The 14,252-nt window shown below is 50.7% G+C and overlaps 2 protein-coding genes across 4 annotated transcripts in view; both read right to left on the bottom strand.

Annotated features, from left to right (window-relative positions):
* The window catches only part of ABCA6 (ATP binding cassette subfamily A member 6), a 66,376-nt gene extending 65,413 nt beyond the window's left edge, over positions 1-963 (bottom strand). The window contains exon 1 of the mRNA XM_018063924.1: positions 855-963. The gene's annotated coding sequence lies outside the window, so the exon portion shown is untranslated. The remainder of the gene's footprint in view (positions 1-854) is intronic.
* The window catches only part of ABCA10 (ATP binding cassette subfamily A member 10), a 51,488-nt gene continuing 44,717 nt past the window's right edge, over positions 7,482-14,252 (bottom strand). For all 3 annotated transcript variants that reach the window (XM_018063917.1, XM_018063918.1, XM_018063919.1), the window contains exons 32-39: positions 13,896-14,074; positions 13,557-13,632; positions 13,387-13,481; positions 12,552-12,671; positions 12,303-12,443; positions 9,921-10,000; positions 8,825-8,880; positions 7,482-8,706 (exon numbers count right to left, since the gene is read on the bottom strand). In XM_018063917.1, the coding sequence (XP_017919406.1) occupies positions 8,608-8,706; positions 8,825-8,880; positions 9,921-10,000; positions 12,303-12,443; positions 12,552-12,671; positions 13,387-13,481; positions 13,557-13,632; positions 13,896-14,074 (846 nt within the window). In that variant the 3' untranslated portion in view covers positions 7,482-8,607. The remainder of the gene's footprint in view (positions 8,707-8,824; positions 8,881-9,920; positions 10,001-12,302; positions 12,444-12,551; positions 12,672-13,386; positions 13,482-13,556; positions 13,633-13,895; positions 14,075-14,252) is intronic.

Raw genomic sequence — 14,252 nt, 5'->3', positions numbered from 1 at the left:
CGGGTGCCATGCCCTCCTCCACGGGATCTTCCCAACCCAGGGACTGAACCCAGGTCTCCGGCATTGGAGGCGGGTTCTTTACCATCTGGGCCACCAGGGAAGCCCAAGGCAGCCTGGCTGGATGCTGAGGCTGTGAAAGCATGTGAAGACGCTCTCTTGTAATTGCTTTCATTTCACAGTCAAGAGGAAGGCAATGTCTTCTCCTGAGAGTTTAAGAAAAGAATGAGGTGTTCGAGTCTGAGAAGCAGTATATCTGACAACGTCACTGAGTTGGTTTCCAATTCAGTGAAAGAGTGACTATGTCGGGGGGTGCAGCAGAGTGGGCAGGCAGAACTGTGGCTCCACGGAAGGCAAGTTCATCCACTTAAAGTGAGACTTTTGGGGGCCTTCCCTGGTGCCCAGTGGTTGAGAATCCGTCTTGCAGTGCAGGGGACACCAGTTCGATCCCCGGTGGGCGGCTAAGATCTCACATGCTGTAGAGCTACAGAGTTCGTGCCCTCCGGAGCCCATGAGCCGCTGCAGGGAGCCCATGAGCCGCTGCAGAGAACCCACTCACTGCAACCACTGAGCACCTAGAGAAGTCACGCGCAAAAGATCCTGCCTGCGGCAACCGAGATGCAACGTGGCCAAAGGAATGAATAAATAGGTAAGTACAAAGAATAGAGCCCTTTGAATCAGTTTGTTCATGTATGTCTTCTCCCAGTGCTGATCTCCGTCGTACAGGTTTAACCAAAACTGGGGTGTTGCCTGGCAACTGTGATAGAGTGAGAGGCCAGGCACTGAAGGTCTCTGTGAGGAAGGGTCTCCTCACGGAGGACCCCTAGTGGAGACGGTCGGTACCGCTTCTTTCTTACCAGCGTGGCTGGGTCCGCTGGCTCCTAGACTAAGCTTTCAGATTCATGGCAGAGAGTGATCTCCGTGTGTTCAGAAAGAGGGTGAGCTTTGGGTGGCTTGGTTGTCCAAGATTATAAACGAACCTGAATGAAGCAAAATAAAATACGTGGTCATGACTCACTTTCTAAATAAAGAAGCTTTCGAGTAAACTAGAGCTTAGCATCCTGGCGGCTTGTTAGCCGCTAGCCACGAGATTTCTGGAATTTTAGCTGCAGCAGTCGCTGTCGGCATCCGTCTGCTGCTTCTCCTTTTTTGCCTTTTCCCGTACAAGCTTCCACATCTTGCTTACCTGCTTTATGAGGAACATATACAGACACCTACCTGTGGCCGGAATCTCTAGCATCAAGTGTCAGAATTGTAACAGCATTGCCCGAGGACAGTACCAGGGGTTTGTGGACGTGTCTGTAAAGTTTCCCCAGCTGCCGGCACATCGGCACTCACTCGGACCTCGGGGGGGACCTGGCCGGGCTTGGCAGCGCTCCAGGCTGCTGTTATCCTCGGTTTGGAGTCACATGGGAGAGCTGCAGCTGCTCCGGGCCCAGCCCGTGAGCCTGACGAGAGGAGATAAGCTGGCCCCGCAGAAGGGGAAACTGACGTGAGCTCAGCCAGCACTTCTGAATGTGACTCACGCAGAGTTCGAAACAGCAGTTTTTAAGAATGTCCCTGCTTCTGGAGTTCGTGTTACTCTCTGTAGAGAGCTTGCTGACCATTCTACTAAGGCTCAATCTTTCTCTAGTCAAATTCTCCTCTTCCCGCCAATAACTTTTTCCATATCACAGAGATCACACAGAGATCACTCAGCATAACAGTCAGTGTCGTGGACCCTCTTGGAAGCCGATTTGGTCACTGTTACTTTTGTTTTCTTTTCTTTTTTTTTTGCAGCTTCCATTACGTCCTATGTGGTCATTGCAGGGATGGTGTTTGCTGATGAGACGCTTTTTTTCACTCTGTGTGATCCTCCTTCTTCTCCTTCTTCTCCTCAGGCTGGCTCTGAGGAGGGAGAAATGTAATATCACGTCCCTAGGAGAATGAACATTCTTTTCCTAGGATCTCGCTTCAGTGCCAGGTGGGACGTCCCCAAGCTTGCTCATGCATCCAGGAACACCCCCCTCCCCGCCCCCTCCCCCCCCCCCCCCCCCCCCGAGGAGGGAGAACAGAACAGGGGTTTTCAGATTCCACTCCCCTTCCACCGATCACACTGTTCATCCATCGGAGACGGCGATCCACGTATGCCATCTTTTTTGGTTTCCTTTTTTCATTTTATCGAGAGCAAATAGAATACAGGTCTGTGGCTCAGTGGTAAAGAACCTGCCTGCCAATGGAAGAGACTTGAGTTCGATCCCTGGGTCAGGAAGATCCCCTGGAGAAGGGAATGGCAACCCACTCCAGTGTTCTTGCCTGGGAAATCCCATGGACAGAGGAGCCTGGTGGGCTGCAGACCAGGGGGTCGCAGGAGTCAGACACGCCTGAGCGACTAGACAATAACAGCAAACACAGCAAAGTGAGCTCTGGAAATGGGCTTTTGAGCGGTCCTGGTTGCCAGCAGTTTCTAATCCCTCCCTTTATCGGGAGACTGCTGCTTTAGAGGGGCTGACTTCCATGGAGAGTCGGGCACCTGTCTGCAGAGTACCCGAGACACTCCGGGGAGCCTTTCAGCCTTCCTAGGCCAAAAGCCTAGGCCCGGACAAAGCCTCTGACCCAGGCATTCCAGCAACAGACTCCAAGGGAGCAGGAAGACAGTCACCAAAGACCTACGTGCAATCGCCTTAGTTGCAGCGTTATTGCCAAAGGGAGGTTTAGAAAGAACCTAAACAGCTTTCAATCAATTTTCAACTAAACATTGTGGGCACATCCAAACACTGAAATAACACAGGCAGCACAAGCAATGCCACGCAAATATAACCAGACGAGAAGGCGTGGTGTTCACAGTGTGTTGTTAAATAAGACAATTTCAGAACAAGTGGCTTGCTAGTATCCTACGTGTATAGGATAGAAAAATGTATTAACTAAGCAAGAGAATTTCCATAGCTTAGACTGCTTTACATTGTATGATTTTTTTTATAGCAACCATGTATTATGTCAGAATTATTTTAAATTATATTTTAGAAAACAGAAAGGGTTAAATGCGCCATCAGAACCATTTTTAAGTGTACAATTCCGTGACATTAATTACATTCCCAATATTGTGCAACCATCATCACTATCTGGTTCCAAAACTTTTTCATTATCCAAAACAGGAAATCTGAAACTATTAACTCCCCATTCACCCCGAGCCTTTATTATTCTTTCCACTTCTGTGAATTTGCCTATTCTAGGTTATTCCCTATAAATGTTCCTATTCCTATAATACCTGTGTCTAGTTTATTTCCAGCAAATCTTATGCGTATATTTTACAACAATTTCCAAAAACTGGACGGAGTGAGACACTGAGAATTTCTAGACCGTAAATGTCCATTCATTTTATCTGCAGCCACTAGTTTTATATCTTGATTGGGGTAGAGCTGCTTTACGACGTCGTGTCGGTGACTGCTGTACAGAGTGAGCTGTGTGAACACTCGCGCCCCCTTCCTCGTGGGGCGCCCTCCCACCCTCACCCCGAGACGTGTGAGCACTGCCAGCAGGAGCCTGCACAGCACAGAGAGCTCAGCTCAGCGCTCCCCGGAGACCGTGAGCATCTTCAGTCCATCCAGAGCCATCCTGCTGCATCATCCGAGGCACTGGCTTCTGTGCTCACCCATCAGCGTCTGCTCTGCTGCAAACGCTGCGTGTTACGGACTTCTGGGTGTCGGCAACGCCCGTGAGCTCTGCCTCTGGCCAGCCTGCCGTCTCACTGCTGCCTCTGACTCCTTTCAGGGTGGCCTCTGTGTCGGTCGGCTCTCCTGCCGCTTGGGAACGAGTCACATTTTGCACAGACCTTGCTGTCTGCCTAACTTCACTGTCTGTGTGATCTCCTAGCTGTTCCCCTGGCCCCTTTTAGGCTGACTACCCCCTAGCTTCATCGAGATGTAACCGACATACAGCATTGTGTAAGTTTTTAAGGTAGACAAAGTTCTGATCTGATACACTCCTGTATCAAAAAATGTGATGTGTGTTAGCTAACACTGCTGCTGCTACTGCTAAGACGCTTCAGTCGTGTCCGACTCTGTGCGACCCCATGGACGGCAGCCCACCAGGCTCCCCCGTCCCTGGGATTCTCCAGGCAAGAGCACTGGAGTGGGTTGCCATTTCCTTCTCCAATGCAGGAAAGTGAAACGTGAAAGGGAAGTTGCTCAGTCGTGTCCGACTCTTAGCGACCCCATGGAGTGCAGCCCACCAGGCTCCTCCGTCCATGGGATTTTCCAGGCAAGAGCGCTGGAGTGGGCTGCCGTCGCCTTCTCCGTTGGCTAACACAACGTCGTGCACTTGCCGTGACGTCACATAATTACCGTTGCTTTTCTGTGGTGAGGCTGTTGAGGATTTACCCTCTTAGCAACTGTCAAGAATGTAATATTGTTAATGAAGCTCATCCTGAGGCACATTACATCCCCAGGAGTATGCACTTAGAGCTTGAAGTTTACATCCTTTGACCAGCGTCTCCACATTTCTCCCACCCTCCAGCCTGGAGACCCCCGCTCCACGGCGTCTGTGAGTCTGGCTTCCCTGGACTCCACATTTAAGTGAGATCACACAGCTTTGTCTTTCTCTAAGTTCACTAGGATGATGTCCTCAAGTTCCTTCTATGCCGTTACCAGTGGCTGGATATCCCGCTTTCCTGTGGTTGAGTAGTGCTCCTGTGTGTGTGTGTGTGTGTGTGTGTGTGTGTGTGTGTGTGTGTGTGTGTGAGACCTTCTTTATCTGCCAAAGGGCGCTCAGGTGGCTTCCTCGTCATTGCTCTTGTGAGTGACGCGGCAGTGAACGGGGAAGGGCAGACACCTCTTCAATATCCTGTTTTCGGTTCCTTTGGATATGCAACCACTTGTGGGCTTGCTGGATCATACGATTGTTCTGGTTTTGACTTTTTAAGGACACTCCATCCTGTTTTTCACAGCATCTGCCCCAGCTGACGCCCCTACCACAGCGCACAGGTGCTCCAGTCTCTCCTCCTCACTGATACTTGTTAGCTCGTGTTTCTGATGATACAGGTTGACTTTTTCAGTTGGGATTCCTGGACCACATGGATAGGATAAATTCTTGTCCTGCTACTTGATTACAGCTCAGACTTTTTTTCTAGCCAGTGTTTGGACCAGCTTCCCAGGTGGTGGGCATCCCCCGCCCCAGCCTGAGTGGCCTTTCACAGGAGCTGGCTTCATGCAGAATTGTTGTCCTAAGTCCTTGCTTCTCACCCACAATAAACCACCACATCTCAGGTGGGCACACAGACCCCATTCGCACTCTTGGTGGTTGATATCCAGATTCAGTATGATGCTGGGTCCCTGTGACACAGGCTGAAGCTTATTGAACTTAAAGTATTGAAGTGGTTTTGTCTTATTTTACCTGAAATTTCATGCATCTGCAGTGGAGGAAGGGCTGTGTGGAAGGACACGCACTCTATGTAGGAGCTGAACTCCGGTGGGTTTTATTGAACATGAAGAACACAGTACTTCACAGCTGCCTCAGGGGAAGCTGCCCTCCGGAGGGACGAGGCCAGGTGCTTCTTTTTTAAAAAACGATTATTTATTCATTTCTTTGGCTGCTCCGGCTCTTAGCTGTGGCACTGAGAATCCTTGATCTTTGTGGCGGCGTGCAAGCTCTTGGTTCCCTGATCAGGGATGGAACCTGAGCCCCCTGCGTTGGGAGCACAGAGTCTCAGCCACTGGACCGCCAGGGAAGGCCCAGTGTCATTTGTATGGTGGACCCACGGCCTTGCATTTAGCCTGCGTGCTGTTGGTTGTAAAGATAGTCCAAGTAGAAGCAAAGCCAGTCTCAAGCTTCAGCTCTCTGGAATGAGCACTGGGAACCAGAGGAAGCCAAGGACCACGGAGAGAGGCGAGGAGGCAGGAGGGACAGAGGAGGCCGTGGCGTAAGGTGAGACTTGAAGTAAACAAGGACTTTAAGGAGAAGGAGGCTGGGCACCTGGAGGAGGAGGTCAGCCTGTCACGACGCACAGCAAGGCCTGGGGGTGGGCCACTGAGGCCGCACACGCTCCAGGTCAGGGGCACACAGGGGCCTCTGCCTGCAGGAAGACCTTCAGGCCGGCTCTTAGAGGCCTGCTGCTATTCTGGGCTACGCGTGGGCTTACAACAAGCCCCTCCTTACCTAAGTCAGCAAGTGAGTCCAGCTCTTGCCATTGGAGAAACCCAGGAACCCAAGAAATGCTACCAGGCGTAGAGATTTGTGAAATACGAAATCCCCAAGGATGTGAGGATTCTAAGACATCGTGCTGGAAACACGGAGTTCTACCTGCTATTTCCAAACTGTGCTGTCCCGGCGGTGGTGCCCTGCCTTCTCTGTGGCCACCATTCTAAGGGCAGAAGGGATGAAGCTGAGCAGAGTTGCACGGTCCCCATTTATAGTAGCAGGAAATTCACAAAGTGGAAGTCCAGGGCGCCCTGCTCAAAGCAGCTGAAAGGAATCTGCTAGAGGAGGTGACTTTCTCTGACAGCTGACAGTGTCGGCTGGCAAAGGGCTGCGTCCGAGGACATCGCACAGCCCGCTGCGTCTCGTTTGACCATTTCCTGTTCGACTGGAGTGAGAACGTTTGTGGACAGCGGCAGGTGCTGCTTTTGGCCAAGCTCCTCTTTTAAGGAACCAGACGCCGTCCCACCACCGTCGGGCGTGAGTGACATGCGGCTCGCGCCCCGCCTCCTGCTGCTGGCGACCCCTCAGCTCTGCCGTCCCCACCTCCGTGTCCCCCGGTCAGTGGCTCTTCCTGCCCGTCCGCTGACGGCAGCCCTGTGTGCCAGCTGTCCTGCACCGCTGCACTTTTCCACGCCCTGTACTGTACGATGAAAAGTGCTCCACTTTTCTGTTCGTTTTTAACGTATTATTTGTGTGAAAAGTATGATAAACCTGCTACAGTACAGGACTGTGTAGATGATTGTGTTAGTTGGGTACCTAGGCTAACTGTGTTGGACTTTTGAACAAACTGGACGTACGAACATGCTCTTGGAATGGAACTCATTCGTGTCTAGGGGACTAACTGTAATGTATACGAAATAACATCTGGCTTGAAATACATGTCAAATTTTCACGCACACTTCGGGCACTCTCCCGGGTCAGGAGGAAGCTGCTGCTCTTCACTGAGCTCCTGGTTTGACCAATGGTGATGATCCATCACAGCCACGAAACAAATCCCCCCAAAAGAGGCGGAAAGAGCCGTTTGTAAGCGTCTCAGTAAGGGGACCAATCTCACCTCTGAGCCAGCGCCAAGCTGGAGACAAAGGAGCTGCCCACAGGGCAGATAAGAGAGGTCAGCAGGCGGGCAAAGGCAGAGTCAAGAAGGAGCCACGATGAGGAGCTCCTGCTGCTTCCTTGGCTCACAACCCGAGGACCGACACTGACTTTTTCTACCGGTCAGAGAACAGACAGCAAAGTCTCACAGAGCAGAGAGCTAAGAGTTGCTATCTGAGCTCCGTACTCTTAAGACTATATCAAATGAGACTTCGACGCAGCGCATCCCAGCTTTATTTAGAAACGTGCATGGAACCAGACTGTCAGGGAACAGGAGAAAGGCTGACACGGTAGAACGTCAGAGGAATGCCATGAGGTTGCTACAGAACCAGAAGGGCTACAGCGACACGGGAGGCATCCCGGAAATGTACGTGAGAAACACAAAGAATTACTAGGCTCACTGATGCCAACTTCGAAAAAGCACTCCTGAAAGCACGTTGAGCATAGGTCAGCCGAAATATTAACTGCGGTTTCACTACAGATTCCTGTTACCTTTACTCACATAATTTCTCTACACCCTGAAAGTAGCATTTATTTATTTTATAATCAGACTATATGATTAAATCTAAAAGTTACGCTGTGTCCTTTCACCTATCAGCTTTTTAGATCTTCTGACAGTCCGTGTCACAAATCACTGGAGAAGGAAACGGCAACCCACTCCAGTATTCTTGCCTGGAAAATCCCATGGATGGAGGAGCCTGGTGGGCTACAGTCCATGGGGTCGCAAAGAGTCGGACATGACTGAGCAACTTCACTCACTCAAGTAAATAATGCTTTAGAAAGATGATAAGCTTACAGTCTAGGGTTTAAAAGCCTACAAGGTTTTATTTGTAACACGTGCTGACCAGTCAGCCTTATTGAACAACACAGCACTTGTCTAACATCATGTGATTTATGAATTAAACACAAAACAGGCCTAATCTGTGTAACGTCTGATTACATTAATTTTGTCTGCTACGTTTCCCTATCTTTGCCTCTTCTCTCCATTCTAAAATTTTAAAAGCCATTTAAAACCTTGATCATGGGGTTTCCCTGGAGATCCAGTGGTTAAGACTTCTCTTTCCAACAGAGAGGGTGTGGGTTCCATCCCGGGTCCAGGAGAGGATATCCCACGTGACACCCGGGCAAGACACCCAAACTTAAAACAGAAGCAGTACTGTAACAAATTCAATAAAGTCTTTAAAAATGGTCCACATCAAATAAAAAAATCTAAAACCCTTAACCGTTACTGAGTGTCTGAACTACTGAATGTTCTGTTAACTTCAGTAACATGAGCTGCTTCTGCAGTTATGGGAACTGAGGACACAGTGAGAGCTAACATCTGACACGAGGAGGTCCAGGGTCTCAAGACTCTTCCTGCGGCAGAAGTTTCCATCTGACTGTCGTATCAACGTCATCATCCATGTTCCCCAGCTCCTGCTCTTTGGAGAGTTCTAAGAATACCTAAGTCGGAGAAAATAAAGAAGGGAACGAACACTTCAGGGTGTTTCTGAAAGGTGGGAGTTCCCAGAGACTCACACAAAGATTCCCGGGGTTGATGCTCGAGGGTTGAAAACCTCACCTGCTCCAAGGTGGCCTGGGAAAGGCTGTATTCTTCCAGGTCGAAGGCCTGTTTCACTGCGAGAAAAGGGGCTGACGTTAGGGCCTGCACACTTGTCAACAGAAGCACTTTCAAAGCCGGCAACATTAACAGCAGCTTCGAATCCAGGAGATACTTTAAGATATGGGCCAAGTAAACTGAATTTTCTCGAAGGATGAATTAAAGAGTGCTGATACGGCTAGTCAAAAGAGCACTGCATTCATGCGTAAATGCCCCGTAAGCCTCCTCCTCCTCAACGAGGACCGCGCGTCCTATTTCAGCGCGCAGCGTCTGAGTCTCTGCCTGCGCACTCTGGCCTCCACATCACTGGTGAGCACTGCCGTGTTGCGGTTTAGCGGTTAAGTTGTGTCCAGCTCTTTGCGACCCCGTGGACTGCAGCATGCCAGGCTTCCCTGCCCCTCACTGTCTCCCACAGTAGGCTCAGTGAGTCAGTGAGGCCATCTAACCGTCTCAGCCTCTGCTCCTTCAGCCTGTATTTATAGATCCATGGAGTATACTCCCTGCTGGTCCCCGTTCAGTAAATGACATGCTTCTTGCATGTCACGGTCCCATAGACACCCAGCGCGAGCTGTGATCAGCATCTCTGAAACCAGTTCAGAACCGCCTCTCCGACCCTGACTTGCCACATCTCACCCGTGCGTGTATTTCAGCCGTCCCAGCGCTGACATAAACACACGGATCAATGGAGAAGGGATTCACAGCTGGACTGAATCTGTGGCACCAAGTCTCCGCTCCTTGTGCCTCTGACTTTGACAAACACGGAGCTGCCAGAAGCTCACCTTGGTGTTCTTTGGGACGTCACAACAATAATTATGCTCCAATGGTATGCAAGGGAACCAGGACAGAGTGTTCTGACTTATTTCCTCGTGAGCAGAGGGGGAATCGGGCGGTGTGAAGCCAAGTCTAGGGTCGCCCATGCATTCCCTTTAAGATTTTTAAGACTATTCCAGTGGCAATTTTCCAAGGTTTGATTGAGGCTATAAGTTTTGAAGTTATCTGATATGCATTCCACATGAAACTATTTCCAGTACATTAAGTTTCAACAGTCTAAACTTACCTGCCTCTAATTTGGAAAAGGTCTGAGACAGAGGGTGAACATCCTCTATGGGTAATTTATATGCCATCACGAACGAATATCTGGGAGGAGGAAAGAGTGAGAGTTACTATTCTTCAACATTACAATATTGGGAAGGATTTGACAGCTAAAATAACCAAAGAATTTTTAAAAAGTTTCCTTTAAATAAAAGGCAAATAGTTTAATTTGATAAAGCATGAATCTGAGCCAAAAAATTATCTTTAGTCATGAAAATCTGATCAGAACAAAAATCTGCTTGCCCCTAACTTATTGTTCAAGATAAATTCCGAAAAATCACTCTGATACGTTTTCACACTCAGCCTGTGGTGTCTTTCTTTTGTATTTTATTTCTTACTCTCAAAAGCCAATCTTTCTATGCTCCCTGGAACCTTTTAATCAAATTTTCCTCTTTTCAATCTTTTGTACAAGAATTAAAATTTGTAGAGCTCTCTCCCATTAAAAAATTCTTCCTTGACCTCTAGCCTTCCCAAGTATGTTCATCCAGGACCTCATGTTGCGCAATTCAGTGAACATTCTTTGGTCTTTCTCTTCTAGCCTTCTCAAAAGAATTAAATAAAATTCATACACACTTAATAACTTTCTCCTTTTTATTATTTATTATGTCTTTGTTTTGGGGTTTTTAAATTAATTTTTACTGGAGCATAGCTGCTTTATAATGTTGTGTTACTGTGCAGCAGAATGAACCAGCCTCAGATAGATGTACATACTGTCCCCTCTGGTTTGCATTTCTTTCCCATTAGATCACCACAGAGCATTGAGAAGGGTTCCCCGGGATCTTCAGTAGGTTCTCATTAATCGTCTATTTTATACATACTATCAATCATCTCCCTGATTCATCCCACAGCCCCTTCCGCCTTGAAGAGAAGAGGAAATACTGTACATTAACACATGTGTGTGGGATCTAGAGAAACGGTACAGATGAACCTATTTGCAGAGCAGACACAGGGACACATGTAGAGAACACATACACAGACATCTCTTTACACATCACGGATGTGAGCGTTCTCTCCGTCTTCTGTGCGCAGAGCTCACTCTTGACTTGAGCGTTTACACGTGATGTTTTCTCACAAGAGCGACTCTCATCCCCATTCTTCCACCGGCCACACCTGCTCAGCCTTCAAGTCCGCCCTTAACGTCCTCCTTTGCTAATACTCTTTCCTCCAAAGGACTCAAGCACCGTAAGAGCCTCGTGCAGCTTTCAGTGGAGTTCCGGTTCAGCCTGCTATTCACCTGGGTTTGCTTGTCTTTATTTGTAACTCACAGCTGACCTCACACAACTTTAAAGAAGCCATTCCATTCTCCAGGGGGATCTTCCCATCCCGGGGATCGAAACTGGATTTCCTACATGGCAGGCAGATTCTTTACCATCTGGGCCACGAGGGAAGCCCAGAGGAACTATAGGGAGGGTCAAATGATTTATAATCAATTAATTTAAGATAGAGTCAGGGACGTTCCCTGTGGTCCAGGGGTTAGGAATCCACCCTGCGATGCAGGGGGGCTCAGGTTTGATCCTTGATTGGGGAACTAAGATCCCACATGCTGAGGAGCAGCTAGGCCCATAGGCCAAAGCTAGAGTCCGCGGGCCACAAGGAAGAGTCCACGTGAGTCGGGGGGAGCCCGTGGGCCGCGACCAAGGGCTGACGGGGCCAAAGGAGTGAGAGGGAGAGAAACCCAAGCCCCGAGTGGAGCAGGAGCTGCCGCCCACTCCAGTGCCCCTGCCTGCAGAGCCCCGGGACACCTCAAACCCCACGAAGGCAGAGTCAGCCTTTCCCAGGCATGTGAGTCTGTTCAAGCTCTTGGTGTAATTTCGTATCTGGTAAAATGCTATAGACTGATACAGACTTTCATTGTCTATTTTAAAAAACCATTAAATTGGTGATCAAGCTTATACTCCCCCCCAATCTCTCCCATTCCACAGCTCACACACACACGCACACACATACTGTCCACCCGCTCATACGAAGCACTCACTGAGAATGGCTTCCATTGCTGCCTGTCTCCTGTACGTCCTTGTTGTTGCTCAGTCGCTCAGTCATGTCTGCCTCTCTGCGACCCCACGGACTGTAGCCTGCCGACTCCTCTGTCCATGGGGTTCCCCAGGCAAGAATACTGGAGGGGGTTGCCATTTCCTCCTCCAGGGGATCTTCCCGACCCGGGGATCAAAGCCCCGTCTCCCGCATCGCAGGCGGACTCTTTATGGCTGGGCGGCCAGGGAGGCCCCCCCTCCTTCCTAGTGTTCCCTCCACAGCCTGTTTGTAACCGACAGGCAGCCGGGGCTCCCCCTTCCTGCCCTCTGGATGAGCCGAGGCCGTGGGCCTGGCCCCCGCGCCGGGCGGCCCTCACCTCTCCTGCCGAGCAGCCTGGGGGAAGAGCTTGAGGATCTCCGTGTGCAGAGGCTCCACCACGGTCAGCGCCTTTACCTTCACCTCCAGTAAATAGTCTTTGCCGAACTTGCTTTTCAGATGCTGAATGGAACCGATGCACCTGGTCCGGGGAAGGGAAAGAAGAGCTGAAAGAAAGGAGACGCCTCCTGGGTTCTCCCGCCCCTGCGGATTGCGGAGGAAGGCGGCCACGCGTCAGCCAGGCACCCACCTCAGCCTTCCGGACACCATGACGGCCACTCGGTCGCACACAGCCTCCGCCTCGGCCATGGAGTGGGTGGTCAGCAGGGCGCCCCTCGCCGAGCTTTTAACAATGGCCTGGATTGCCTGCCTGGAGACAGGGAAAGGGACTGTTTGCACTTTGAAAGTCATCTGGGAAAACGGATGACCAGAAACGACCAAGGCAGCCTCAAAAGAGGAAGCTGGGTTACACTGCAAGAAAAAAGTCTCTGGAGAGAAAGAAGAAAACTTGTCCTGTGTTAGGTAATTATACCACCACATCAACAGGCTTCACAGAATGAAAAGCAGATGTCTGAAAAGGGTGCCTAACTTGGTGTTTGTTTTGAAGAGCAGGAAAACACCACACTGTAGGATTTTCAACAACTGAAAAATAAAACAGAGGAAGAAAGAGGCGGCGGGGGGACTAGTAAGAGAAAGGAGAGTCAACCGAGAGCCTTCGAGAGTCCATTTGATTCTTAACATGTCGATTTTTGCCTTCCTTGAGGAAATCTGAGTGAGTGAGTGGTAGTTGCTCAGTTGGGTCTGACTCTTTGAGATCCCATGAACCATAGCCCACCAGGCCCCTCTGTCTGCGGGATTCCCCAGGCAAGAACACTGGAGTGGGTTGCCATTCCCTTCTCCAGGGGATCTTCCTGACCCAGGGATCTCCTGTACTGCAGGCAGATTCTTTACTGTCTGAGCCATCAATATATTGAGTTTCAGTGAATCAAACAATAGAGGGTCTGAGCCTCAAAGGTTAGTGGAGAAAACGTGAAAACTCAATGAGCCCCACTCTAGACCTGGGGGGCCGCCCCGACGCCCCTCACCACATCTGCAGCTGCCCCTCGGCGTCCATCCCCGTGGTCGGCTCGTCCAGGAGCAGCACGGCCGGGCTCCCCAGGATGCTCAGCGCGAAGCTCAGCTGCAAGAGAGAGGAGCCACTTCGGCGCCGGCGTGGGGGCGCGCGTGGAGAAGGGGGAGCCCGGCCCGGTCCTACCTTTCTCTTGGCCCCCTCGGGTAAGGCCTTGGTGGGGAGTGCCATCTGGTCCTGCAGCTTCAGCGCGTCTGCCAGCCTGCGGGAAGCACTCGGATTACGTCCGTGCCTAAAACGTCTAGGGCACCCCAGCACTTTCAGTCGGAGAGGCGTGCACGAAGCCTCATTCACAGGGCCCCAAACAATACATGTCATGACTTGGTTCTTGTTCAGATTTTCAGTCATTTTATTTGCATGAAAGTTAGAGGCACGGTTCATCATCTCCTTTCCACATTTCCTGAGTAAGTTCTGTGTCCCCCCCTCCTCCAGCCACAAACCACTGCTGGAGACTTCGCGCCGCACCTTGAAACGCTGAGAGCAGCCTCGTCTTTGGCCAGGCCCCTCACGGCCGCGTACAGGTCCAAGTGTTCCCGGACCGTGAGGCTGGGCCACAGCGCACCCTCCTGTGGACAGTACCCCAGATCCCCGGGGCCGCCGCCTGCCTGTCGTGCTGGAGGCGTTCCGCTGCCACCGAACACCACCTGCAGTGAACAGCGAAGATCAGCGTCACCGGCCTGCCGCTGCAGCCCTCCTGCTGCTGAACGAGGGAGAAACGGGCCCTCCCGCTGCTGAATGAGGGAGAAATGGGCCCTCCCGCTGCTGAACGAGGGAGAAACAGCTGTTCAGTCACAGCCCCTCTCCAGCACGCAAGAGGGGTTT

Source organism: Capra hircus, chromosome 19 (assembly GCF_001704415.2).
Source record: "Capra hircus breed San Clemente chromosome 19, ASM170441v1, whole genome shotgun sequence".
In the NCBI taxonomy this organism is placed as follows: Eukaryota; Metazoa; Chordata; class Mammalia; order Artiodactyla; family Bovidae; genus Capra; species Capra hircus.
The sequence above is the reverse complement of the archived record's forward strand: the minus strand, read 5'-3'. Positions and strand labels throughout refer to the sequence as shown.